The 13,754-nt window shown below is 39.9% G+C and overlaps 1 protein-coding gene across 1 annotated transcript in view; it reads right to left on the bottom strand.

Annotated features, from left to right (window-relative positions):
- Nucleotides 1–13,754, bottom strand: part of RTCA (RNA 3'-terminal phosphate cyclase) — a 337,192-nt gene that overhangs the window by 266,785 nt on the left and 56,653 nt on the right. Inside the window, exon 5 of the mRNA XM_044085720.1 lies at nt 1,910–1,968. Coding sequence (XP_043941655.1) covers nt 1,910–1,968 — 59 coding nt within the window. The remainder of the gene's footprint in view (nt 1–1,909; nt 1,969–13,754) is intronic.

Genomic DNA, 13,754 nt, shown 5'->3' on the forward strand with positions numbered 1-13,754 from the left:
CATGTATTGTTCCCACAATTTCCACTTCCCTTGTCTAAAGACATCGCTTCTATTTCTTTTATCTTTCTTTTATAATATTCAATACTTCAAATACAGTTGGTTTAGACTTTGATTTCCATTTTCTAGTAACTGCATTTGGCAGCCAACATAATTAGGTCTTACTATGTCTAGGCAATTCGGCTCCTATGTCCCATCTCAAAAAATTCATAGCCTTATTTACAGTCCTTTGCTCACCCAATATTTCTGATATACTACTCTGTAGGGAATTTTTTTAAATCTGCCAGCTCATTACACTCGCAAAACATATATTCTTACTTATGTCTTTCTTTCCAGTCACACCTACAAACATTTGCTGCCTACCAGAGGAAACATTATTTTAAGCCTGTTTGGGGTATAAAAATATGCAAAGACTTCCAAGCAAAAATCCTAAACCTTCATGACTTTGTTGCATAAGTGTGAGACATACATAGATTCTCCCATTGTTCTCTTGTAAACTGCTCTTGCAGTCTCTCTTCCCAATATTTTCTAACCTCTTCTGAATGATTCTTTTAGTAATCCTGCAATATTTCATGTCCTCTTCTGAATGATTCTTATAGAAATCCTGCAATTTTCATGTCCCCCACTAAATATCTCCTTAACAGCAGCTAGTTTCAGATTTGAAGGAAAAAAACACCTGAGTGGGTGTTGCACTTCCAATACTTCTTTTTTCTCTCTCATATTCTGACATCAATCCCTGGTAGAGAAGGCCATCTCTAGCCAACAATCCAAACATCTTTTTAGCCTCATGCCACTCTTACCTTTCCATCTTTGCTCCCAATACCTTGCCTGCTTTGTCAGTTTTCTCCAGTAAATTCCACCCTCCTTGCCTTATTTCTATACCCCAATTTTCAAAATATCCTGTCTCCATTCTTGTGTGGGTTCTTAACATACTTTGTTACTTTAAACATAGAATATTCTGTATACTTATTATTCTTAAGGATCTGTGTCTCACATCCCATCATCTCTTCCACCTGCTTCATCACCCCTTTCTATTTTGAATTACAACCTTTGGCTGTGTTATATATCTATCTATATCTATATCTATATCTATATATATATATATATATATATATATATATATATATATATATATATATATATATATATATATATATATATATATATATATATATATCTATATATATATATATATATCTATCTATATATATATATATATATATATATATATATATATATCTATATCTATCTATCTATATATATATATATATATATATATATATATATATATATCTATATATATATATATATATATATGTATATATATATATATGTCTATATATATCTATATATATATATATATATATATATATATACAAGCTTTAACTTTGGGTTGCAATATCTGTACATTCGATTCTGAAGTCGTCAAAAACACAACTAATAAAACTTATCAGTGTGCAAAGGTTGTATTGGTTGTACTGGTTAGTTTTTTTTTAGCACAGCTTGTTGGTCCTCGGTGTTGAGTTTACATTTCCTTCAATTAAAGTCAACAAAATAAAAATAAAAGTCAAAATAAAGATAAAATCTGGTTACATTGTACAGTAAAGTTATGAATAATGAACAAGTACAGTGTTCTACAGAAATCCCACAGTTTCATGATGGAATTAACTGGTAAAACAGCTGAAAGGCAGAATTATCCAACTTCTATCAAACATAAGAATCCCACACATGATGGAAAGCAAATAGTGACAGTGACGCCACAGTTCTGAAACCTTTTTCTAATACTCATGTACAGCACCCTACTGAAAAAAATTAAGCAATATCGCCTATTAATGCCACTTCATATGCCAATCTATTACAGGAAATTTCCATGACATATGACATATATACATTACTTAACACTAACACATACCTCATTTTAACATCGCAGTCCAGCTTCACCCCAAACCTTTCAACAATCGGTTGAAACACCTGCCAATGCAACAGTGTCAGAGGATTATTAGTCTTTCCTCAAATAAACAGCAAAACTTAATATACAATTCAACTTCCTTATTGGATCTAAATTAGATAATCAAAATCTATTTACTTTGAACCAGCAAAATTCACTTCTGTGAATGATGAAACTTTCCTAGGGCAAGGAAGCCATTGGCCAACACCACAACTTTGCCTTTTCCCCACCGTAATGCGATCTTGGAGTTGGTATATATGGTTAGAGATTGTGTGGGTGCAACATCTGTTGTGGTGTTGTATGGCTAAGTGATTACTTACCCTATTAAAATTTTTGATGTTCGATTAAATGTGTTTTGCTGTTTCTGTGTCGATCAATACATGTTCGACGCAAGTAGATTTTGATTATCTAATATAGACCCTCCTTGTCATCTGATCAAGTTTGTAAATTAGTATTAAACAAACATTCTGAACCTTTCTGCTATAAATGGCAAGAAAATGTACATTTTCTGCTTGAAACACTGCATCGTAGAAGGAAGTTTATGAAAATCTGTGTGGATTACAGAAAAACAAAGAAATGCTTCCAATACTAATATATTTGATGTTCCAATGTGGAAGGGACCCGAGCTCCTATAATTACATGCACAGTTTAAAAATTTAAGCTGAGAAACTGGCCTTACATTTGGTCTTTAACAGGTCATGAAGAGAAATTTGATACTTTGAGTCCAGTCTGAAAACTCTTAAACCACTGCCATACAAATTATATTTTTATTCAGACATGTAAACAAAACTTCAAATCAGACTCAACTTATCACCCCTTATCTTTTCCCATGCTGGAAAAAAAGTGTTAACCTTTTAGACAATAAAAGCAACTGCATAATTTTGTTTCACTGTTTTTTTATGTCAGGATAAGCAGTAACAAGTTGGAAAGACTTAAGAAGACAGAAGCCAATATACTAATCTGTAAAGAAGGAAACTGAAGAAATATTGGTATAATGTTTGAAAGGGTCAGTAGTGGTAAGCTATAGTTTGTGTGGTGAAAACGGATCATATAGTCTTTAATCTGCAGGCAATTCACATACCTTCTCCACAATCAAACTAGGTGTGCACTATCAGAATGTGCATATCTTCGGGGACTAAATCTGTGTGCAAAAAAAAGAGCCAAAACTGTAGCACAGCTTTCCAAAGGGCTGCACAGCTGAATTTTTCACATTAAAAAACTCTTAAGATTTGTACACATCCAGTAATCAACAGTTATGCTGAAAATGGCAGAATGGAGAGGAACAAGTTATCAATTCCAGGTCAGCTAGATGTACTTCCTAATTCCTTACTCAAATTCCGGTACACTGTCAGCCCAAACTACAAGTTCAGTTCTTTAAGGCCTGATGTGGCACATTAAATTACCTGTGCCATGCACATACGCCAGTTCAGGCATAAAGTCTGCACACAAATAGTAATTGCTGCTACATGGATTAAATTAAACAAGGTCTAGCCTTACTAACATGGTGACACAAGGGGATAAAAAGTACAGCTGTGTACACTTACCATAAACGTAGATGTTAGAGTGTATTCACTGTTGCAGTCATTACATTTTGGTTATCTGCTTGCAGGTAAGCCCTCAGTCGGCCTGATTAACAAAGTCTTGGATCCTGCGTCGGTTGCTGTCCCTTCTTCCATGACGTCAGGTCGTCAGGGGTATAAAACATGCAGCCAACATATTTACATCAGTTTTTCTTGCCCCAGATGCCAGGTGCCCCCCTAATGGGGAGGAATTAAATATCAAGTACAATGATATACCTCCAACAGAAAAGCAAATACACCAAAAAGGCTTTTAAGCATAGTAAAGAAAAGTAGAGGTATAGCCAAAAGAAGTTTGGGTGGGCTTGAGGGAGAGTAACCAGGACTGCAACAGTGAATACACTCGAACATCTACATTTATGATAAGTGTACACAACTGTACTATGCTCTTAGTGTTTCACTGTTGCAGTCATTACATTTGGGTAGATTCCCAAAGCTATGGTCAGGAGGAGGAATTAGATAGCACAAGGACCAGCTATAAGGCCCTGCAAGTCTGCAGTGGCAAAGTCAGCTCTGGATTTAGAGAAAATTGGCAAATGATAATGCTTGGCAAAAGTATGTACAGAACTCCAGGTAGCAGCTTCTAGGATGTCCCTGGGAGGGATGCCTCTGAGAAAGGCTGTAGAGGTAGATGCAGCCCTGGTGGAGTGAGGTCTGATCCCCTGGGTGATGGGTTTTCCATGGTGCTTATAGCAGAAATGAATGCAATGTCCTTTCCACTTAGAAATGGTTTGCTTTGAAATAGCCCTCCTCTCTGCCCCTACAGCAAATGCCACCAGCAGTTTTTCAGATTTCCTTTGAGGTTTAGTCCTGTCCAAGTAGAATCTAAGTTGTTCAGATTTCCTTTGAGATTTAGTCCTGTCCAAGTAGAATCTAAGTTGTTTGTGCACATCTAAGGAATGCAGTATCCGTTCCCCTTTGTTCTGTGGATTGGGAAAGAAGGTTGGCAAATGAATAGACTGATTAAGAGCCACACTGGATACCACCTTGGGCATGAAGGATGGATTGGTTCCGAGGGACACCCTGTCCGCATGAAAGATGATGAAAGGCTCCACTGCCATACGGGTCTGTAATTCAGATACCCTTCTAGCTGAAGTGATTTCTAAAAGGAAAGCTGTTTTCCAAGAAAGAAATTTTAAGTCTACAGTAGCAGCTGGCTCGAAAAGAGGTAGAGTGATTCTCCAAAACAAAGTTAAAGGTCCCACGCTGGGGTTGGAGCTCTCCTGGGTGGTCTCAATTTTTTGGCCCCTCTGAGGAACTGCTTGAGCAGTGGATGAGAGAAGAGGGGAGGTTCTGTGCCATAATGAGCTGAAATGGTTGAGGTGTGGATTTTAATGGAGGAAAACGACAGGCCCTCATGAAGCATCTCAGTTAAGTATTGTAAAATCTGGGGTAAATTGGGTGCTGCTGTGCTCATTCCTTGAGATTGGAAAAGGTTCTGTGCCTGGAACCATTTTTCAGCATAAGATTTTCTAGTACTAGGCCTCCTTGCCTCTAAAATGATATCCATCACCGGTTTATTGAGGGTTGGTAGAGGAGAGATTATGTAATTAGCCAGGATGCAAGGTTCAGTGTTAGAAGCTGAGGGTGCAGAATCTGGTTCTCCTGCTGAGACAATAGGGAAGGAGTCTGAGGCAGGTGCCATTGGGATAACTATGACTGCGCAGGAGGGGGTATCAGTGTTGGCGTGGCCAGTCTGGAGTAATCAAAATCAGTTTGTCCTGTTTGATTTTTAGTAGTACTTTGGAAAGCAGAGGCAGAGAGGGGAAAAGCATAGACAGATAGGTTTTTCCAGCTGAAGGACAGAGCATTCACTTTCCAGGCTTGCTTGTGGGGAGTCCTTGGGCAAAATTTGTCCAATTGGTAGCTCTGGGGAGAGGCAAACAGGTCTATATGTAGGCTCCCCCATTTGCTTGCCAACATGTTGAAAATCCTTGGTTCCAGTTTCCACTCGTTTGGGTCCATGAGGTTTCTACTTAGTCCATCTGCCAGTATATTTAATTTTCCTGGCAGGACTTCAGCTTATAGGTGCACTTGGTAGCTCAAGGTGGTGTTCCACAATGCCATGGCTAGTCTGCAGAGGGGGTAAGAATGTGTACCACATAACAGTGGTGTTGTCTGTCTTTACCATAAGTTGTCCTGGGAGGATGTGGTCCTTGAAGGCTGTCAGAGCATTCTGTACAGCTAACATTTCTTTTTGATTGATAAGCAGGTGCATTTGACTTGGGTTCCATTAGCCCTGAATGCACTTCCCTGCCAGGCGAGCCCTCCCATGCATAGTCTGATGCATCTGTTGTTAGGGTTTAGGCGGCAGGGGGTGGTGTGAAAGGTAGTCCCTTGTTTTGGTGGCAGGCCTCTGCCCACCAAAGGAATTCTAGGCGTAGGCAAGGTAGGATAAGAATCATTGCTTCTAGAACCTGAGAATATTGACACCACAGGCTTTTTAAGATGCTGTAGTTTCCTCATATGCAGTCTTGCACATGGAATTAGAAGAATGCAGGAGGCCATGAACCCCAACGCTTGCAGTATTTGTCTTGCAGATAGCAGGGATTTTGTGGCCACTGGTTTGAAGAAGGTTGTCAAATGAATTTATTTCTCTGGCGCGAGGTAAGCCATCTGGAAAGTTGTGTTCAAGCTTGCTCCCAGGAATATAATTTGTTGACAGGGTACCAGGTGTGACTTCTTTTCGTTTATGGTGTGCCCCAGACAAGTTAGAACCCTTTGTACAAAGGCCAGATGATTCAAAAGTATGTCCTGGCTTTCTGCCTGAATTAGGCAATCGTCCAGGTATGGGTATATTTGAATATTTCTTTGCCTGCAAAAGGCAATAACTGGAGCTAGGCACTTTGTGAATACCCTGGGCACAGTATGATAAGCCAAAAGGCAGTGCAGAGAACTATAGTGCGTGTAGCCTGCTTTGAAGCGTAGGTATCTTCTGCAAGATTCCCTGATTGGGATGTACAGGTATGCTTCTTTTAAATCTAGTGTTGCCAACCAGGCATCTTTGCCTAGCAAAGAAAGTAATTGGTGAAGAGTCAGCATCTTGAATTTTGGAATTTCCAAAAAAACGGTCCAGGATAGAATGCCATGAATGGTCTTTTCTGGGTACCAGGAAAAGCCTCGAGTAGAAACCTTGTCCCTTTTCCTCTTCCGGTACCAGTTGAATAGCCCCCATGTTTGAGAGAGAAAGTACTTGTTTTTGGGCCTCTACCCACTGATTTGGGGGCAGGCCCAGCCACCCGCTTGGTGTTGGCAATGTGTGGAAGTGAAATCTGTATCCCTGGGACACTATTTAAAACCCATTTGTCCTGGGTAATGAGTTCCCAGTTCCTTGCATGAAGAGCAATCTTTCCCCCTAAAGGGGTAGTCAGTTAATAAGTGCTCGGAAATTTTAAACGCAAGTCACTGAGTCAATTTACCATGGGGGGGGGGGTCTTATTACTCTCAGGTTTGGAAGTGCGGGCCCCCCAACTCCTTAGTCCTGCGTCTCCCCTGGGACTGAAACCTGGGGCTTTTGCTGTGTCTGGGGTTGGCTTTAGAAGACCTAGAAGGGGCTGGAAAGGACCAATTCTTAGATGGCCAGTGCCTACTAAATCTGGGAGGCTGAACTTGTAAGAAATCTTTAACAGTTTGCATAGATTTAGCTTTATCTTCCATCTTTTTAAGAACTTCCTCAGTCTTGCTGCCAAACAGGCAGTCCTGATTTAAGGGAGCATCCAACAATTTAGCTTTAACATGGTCAGGCAAGGATTGTTCCTTTAGCCAAGCATGCCTTCTGAGCACAGACCCAGTAACAGCAGCCCTGCAAGAGGCCTCTAATGACTTTAGCCAAGCATGCCTTCTGAGCACAGACCCAGTAACAGCAGCCCTGCAAGAGGCCTCTAATGAATCAAAACCACATTGCAAAGTATGTTTTCTAACTTGTTCAGCAGAATGCATTAAATCCTGTAATTATTTTCCACACAGTTAGGAATCAACATCATTTTCTGTTTAAGCAATCCAATAACATGTTACCGATACCTATATGAAACTGGCAGTTTAAAGCCCTAATGGCCAAGGTTGCAGAAGTGTAAACCTTCTTATCCAATCTATCCAGCGCCCTGGAGTCTCTATCAGAAGGGGTAGGATTTTTAGCAGTACAAGCCTTAATGCCCGTGGGCCCCTGTGAGATGGTCTCTGGATCCGCAATACGATTTTTAAAAAGGAACTTGTGTGACCCAGGGACCCTATAGTATGTCAGTTTTTCTGGGAGCAGGAGGCAAGGAATCGAGGGCCAAACTAGATTCCGGAAAAGCATCAACAATGTCTAGTACAGGGGGAATAGCTAAAGGCCTATGCTGAGGTAGTAGTAAGAAATCCAGAAGCCTCTTTTTTTGATTCAGAAAAATCCTGGCTTTCCCAGTGGAAATGCTCCCTTAGAGTATGCAAGCTTTCCCCAAAAGAAAAATCCTCTGGAGGGGAAGCAGTGGGAATGGAGTCCTCTGCATCAGAATCCTCATAAGTAGGTAAAGGCAAATCCAGATCATCAGAAGAATCAGAAAAAACAGAATCCTGGTCAGAAGATTCATAAACGACTTCAGTCCTAGGCCTCTTAGAAAGGGGGGGGGGGTGTTGGCTACCCCTGATTTAGAGTTATTAAATCTTCAGCCATTTTTATAATTTGTTTTTTAGGCATAGAGGTCTGAGCATGTGGCCTGAGTGTCGGTTTTTTAGGCATGGTTTGAGATTTAGGCCTAAGTGAAGAAGGAGGCGTCGGTTTAATATGCAAGTCAGTAGGCCTGAAAATACCCTCAGAAGCCAGTGCCTACACAGCGGCTCCATACCCATCCAAGGTAGAGACATGCACGGGTTCCATAGTTGAAGCATCTCGCGGCATACCGGACTCCGAATGGGTCTCAGTAGAGGTCTGCAAATCAGAAGTAGTGGGTATCAGGGGCTGCAAAAGCACCTCACTGGAGTACCGGTGAACTGGTGACTGACTTAGAAGCGTTGTCGTCAGTTTTGGACCTCGGCAGCCTGTCTCTGTCTTTATCTTTGCGTTTTTTCAGAATTCCGGCAGTCGGATGGCTAACCGATGACATTTCTGGATAATTAAACAGAGGACCGAAATATTTAGAGGCGAAAATATAACGACAATGGACAGTGCGCTGATTAAATAAAGCACAAAACCAACAGCAAGGTATGTCATGGTCAGGGCCTAAGCAAGTAATACAGTACGAATGAAAATCTTTATGAGGTATTTGCTTTCCACAAGTAATGCAATTATTAACTTTTACTGACACCGGTAAGGAGCAAGAAAAAGTTTCCCCAATGGGGTACTTAGCTTTAGTTGAAGACTTCAGTTCTGAAACTCGAAAATGAAAATTTCAGGAGTCGGCTGATCGGCACTTGTGAACTGCTTCGGGCACCGCACAGCAAGAAAGACTGATGTAATGGTGTCGGCTGCATGTTTTATACCCCTGACGACCTGATGTCATGGAAGAAGGGACAGCAACTGACGCAGGACCCAAGACTTTGTTAATCAGGCCAGCTGAGGGCTACCTGCAAGCAGATAACCCAAATGTAATGTCTGCAACAGTGAAACACTAAGATCACCACTATGGCCATCATGCATGCAACAAAATGAAGACAAGTGAGAACTTCAGTAGCAACCTTGTTAAGCATGGTGTCCTCTTAAAAAGATTGCATCAAATTCAGGGTTCACACTCATTTCTCAGCAAAAAGCATAGTGCACACTGCATCAAATCAATAGCATTCCACCTAGGCTGCTCAGTGTGATTAATAAGGACATAACATTCTCCCACTGTCCCTTCACAAAGGTAGGTAAAGTTCAAACTGATGCCCACAAAATTAAAAGTTAGCCTACTTTATTACTTACTTATATACTTTAGTATGCTGGTTTAGTCACATTAGGCATGTTCCTACTTTCAGAGAAGGTGATATTTACAGAAATTGGATGGAAACCCCTACTCTGTTGGTTAACTACCTTGTGATCTTTTACATCCATCTGAGCTACCAACCAAAACATGGGCACTTCACTTTATCATCTCATCTAAAGGGTGACACTACAGAAGTGTAGCACCCCACCGATGAGGCATTCTTGTGTTAGTACTAGAATAATAATCCAAGAACCTAGTTTGGAAATGAAATACAGATCCTTCTGATCACCCTGGAATTAAAGATGTGCAAGCTGCATGTTAACACAGGCTTATATAAAGGTCCAAATGGAACTTTCTTCTCAATAGTTCTTGGAGTACTTTATCATGTAAGACAGTACCTGTTGGCACAATTCAAGACATTATTCATACTCCCATAACTTATGACAAAGGGCAGAAGATGAAGAAAAAGTAACAACTAGTATTCATAAGGGGTGAGAGTTATGTTACAAAAACAAAGCATGGGTCTAGGCTACTGACTTGACAGCTTCTTTCTGCATTACTCTAACATTACAGCTGGCAAGACTAAAGATATTATTTAGACTCAGATTACTTTTTCTTCATCCTGTGTCCTTAAAAGTTAAGATTAATAGTTTTGAGAAGTGAAAGTTGGCACAGGGCATCAAGGACAAAGCATGGCCTAGGCTACTGACCTGGCAGTTTTTTTAAGCATATTAACCTTTGTGACAAAGGGGGATACATTCAGCACAGCTATCTGGAATTTTGTAAATAATTATATGTCATTTGTGAATATCGAAATGATTTATGTACAATGCTTGTGTTACAAATGTATTAGACATGTAAATCATATGTTAATATTAGACTGCTCTGTACGGGTGTTGTGTTGAGAAGATATTTTGTAGAGTGCTTGTGTTTGAAATGTATCCACAGTGTGCCCTGCTGGAAGAGAACAGAAATGGATATGCACTATTGTAATGGTTTAAACGTATATATTTTAACAGTGTAAACTGGAATATAGGACGTTAACTTCAGAAAAATAACTGAAATTAAATTACTTTATGGCTACGCGATAAAAGATGGTATATTTCAGTTTTCAATGTAGCCAGAGACACATTCTATGCTGAGAAGTTTTCTGTATGGTCTTCAGAATGAACTAATTACTACATCTGAAAGTATGAAGGAATGTAATTGTTTTATGACTTCCAGCATATGCCAAAGATCTGAGGTCCATGTATTTTCACAGGTAGATGCTAAATACTGCCAGCTTTCAGCAGTGGGGGTTTCACCTGGGATAGAGTCAGATGCCAAGAAATTATGTCATTCTGCAAGCTCTCCCAACAGTAATATCTGAAATAGTAATTTGAGAAGTCTCTGAGAAAGGGCATTCTTTAGTCTCTCTTGGACCTGACAAGAACCAGTTACCACAACATCTGCCTTGCTCTAATTAAGTAAGTTAACTAGGGTATAATAATGCTCTTAGTTTAGATATTTTTCTGTATTTATTTGAGACTGCCCTGTAATGTTGTTTTAAATATTTCCTGTGATTTTGAACTCTGATGTTACTGTGAATATATCCAGAATATTTTCTTGTTCTTTTAGTATTTATTTATTATTAAATATATTTGAACCTGTATAGAGATATTCAAGTTTTGAGAGTACTTGCATATTTATTTGGTGACACTTTGTGGGGCACTCCTATAGCCTTGCTCTATCTGCCAATTGTAATAATATTAAGTATTACACAGTAAGACTAGATGCTCAGTTAAGGGCCTTAATGTAGTGGAAAAGGAGTTGACGGATGGCAGTGGTAACTACCTTACAGTCTGGCCAGAAGGGGGCATAGCTAGTAAACCTGTGCCAGCCGTTTGTGTGTGTGTGTGTGTGTGTAAATCAAACCTCAGAGTGTTTATGTGCATGTGTCAGCTACTTGGGCAGCACTTGTTGGAGAGAAAGAGTGGGTGCTGGTAGGTATTGGCTTGGTCACTCAGCTGAGATCTCAGCTCTACAGCTGTGCCAGTGGGGAGTCTTACTGGATCTGGAGAAAGAGGGAGAAATCAGCCCCGCACAGACTGTGGTCTCTGTGTGATCTTATGGGAAATTGCACTTGATGCAGAGAGCTGCATCTGGAAATTGTGTGTGTCTGTAGATGTGTGTACCTGTTATCCTCCCAGTGTACGTCCCCCACTGTTGCCAGTGGTGAGGACTGAAGACCCCTTGATTACTGGGGTCCAGTGGTGGGTCATCACAACCTGGTACAATGCGGTTAAAAACACCAAGTAGTAGACTGCATCTCAGTACTACTACTGTAGCTTGAAGTCTGTTCAAAAACAAACTCACATAGCTGCCTCTACTGACCTCTCCCCATCTTTAATTAAAAACATAGGACCATACACGGAGTACCTAGTTACACTGATTCACAGAGAAAACCATACAGGGAAGGTACCATTCCCGGCATCTGGAAATAATTCCTACAAAAAGCTGAAAAGGTGGGGGACTACAAAGACGGAGTATTACAGACTCTTTTATAAGCTCACTGGCATGTAATGGGGAAGTACAACTCAAGTTACTAATCAACTATAAAGCCAGAATATCCTTTCTTCAAAGTAGCACATCACAGTTATCAAAGCAAGGAAAAAGCCAGAGCCAGTATCACATCTCTACTCTGAATCAGAGGTACTGCACCTACACCTATATTCCCTCGTTTGTTTATGGATTCAGCCTGGTTGACCACATGCTATTCCTCAAAAGACTGCAATCTGGAGTGGGATACAATTTTGCATAACACTCAAGTCCACAAACTGTTGCATCAGTTAACCTGTTCATATACCTAGGATATAAAAGGTACTTCCCAAGGACTTAATTTTATGTCACTCTTCAACCTACTAACCAGTAAGATGCATTACACCATTTTTTGTTTACAGATTGAGAATAAAAAACTATACACAATTCAATATGCTGCATTTTCTAAGCAATTTTTACCTGAAATACTATTTCTTACTTATTTTGAAATACTGATTTTTTTATTTTACTTTGATGTGAATGTGCATCCCATTTTGCTATTATCTTAATTCTTCTACATTACTATTTGAAGTACTATCTCGTTTCAACGCTTCTCAACTTTTACTAAAGGATGTCCTACTGCAAGTTTGAGACTCAGTTTCATAATTTTGGAACTTGCACTAAGTGTGATTTTAGAGAAATAATATCAAGCCGATCAACTCGCTATTATATGTTAAAAGCATTTTAAGCATTTTTTTTTTTTTTTTGCTGTGCTGTACCTCCCAAAGTCCTGCTACTCATCTATACTAACTCAAGACGGCCGTACCTCAAAGAAAATCTTTTTCGGAGAGCAAGTAATTTTGGACTTTGCATATATTTTCTTCTACTTGCACTTAAATTTTAACAGTTCAGACATCAGTTACCACAGTCCTCAAACGTATAACTGGAGCCCTTATTGCACTGCTTTTTGTTTTCTGGTCCGTTTCCTCATCCAAACAGCTGTCCCAGTGTCCCCCACACATTGCTGGGTCTACATATTACCCCAATTCATCCCCAAACTATTACAAATTTTGATATGGCCAGCGCATTTCTTAAGCGTGTCTTGGAGGGATACCCCTCCTGATGCTCGTCGTTAAGTATGAGGGGTGGGTGTGCAATGGGGATGTTGCTACTCTGCAGCAGCTCAGCCAAGTCCACCCCACCTCCTCTTTGGAACATGCCTCATCATATGATGTCTCCAGCCTCCACCAGGCATCACCACAGGAGACACCTATGTCATCGCCCTCCTCTTCTGGGACGGAAATGCCCAACCCTCCATGCAGTTCAGTTAGTCACCCAAGCTTCTAATCAAACCCTGGTCATCTGGGTTGTACTCCATGCTTTAACTCTCTCTGCCTTATTATACAAACTCTCTATGCCTTATTACTGCAGTTTTATTACAAAGCATTTCACAAAACAGAAGGAATTCAAACTAACAAATGTTAAACAAGTTAAAAAAAATTGGTAAAAAATATACTAAAATCTTTCAATATACAGTTGCATCACAGACCATTTAAGACACAAATGTAAGCAACAAAATACAGGTATTAAAATAATAAAAATAGCCAAATAAAATGCAAGTTCATGGCAAAGTTGGCTTTGTCTATAGATTATCTATTTTTAGTTTAAAATGTCCTTGTTTCAGCTGTGAGAAAGTCAAGTTGCGCCCAATAGTAGTGTTCCAGGGATACAACACAATGACAACTCCACCCTAATATGGAGCTACCTCTCAGATTCATATATTTCAATTTACTTTATGGTCCCAGGTAAATAACGGCTACTAAAGAAGGCCAAAAC

The sequence above is a fragment of the Protopterus annectens genome, chromosome 10.part0 (genome assembly GCF_019279795.1).
Source record: "Protopterus annectens isolate FY-2018-M chromosome 10.part0, PAN1.0, whole genome shotgun sequence".
Classification (NCBI taxonomy): Eukaryota; Metazoa; Chordata; order Ceratodontiformes; family Protopteridae; genus Protopterus; species Protopterus annectens.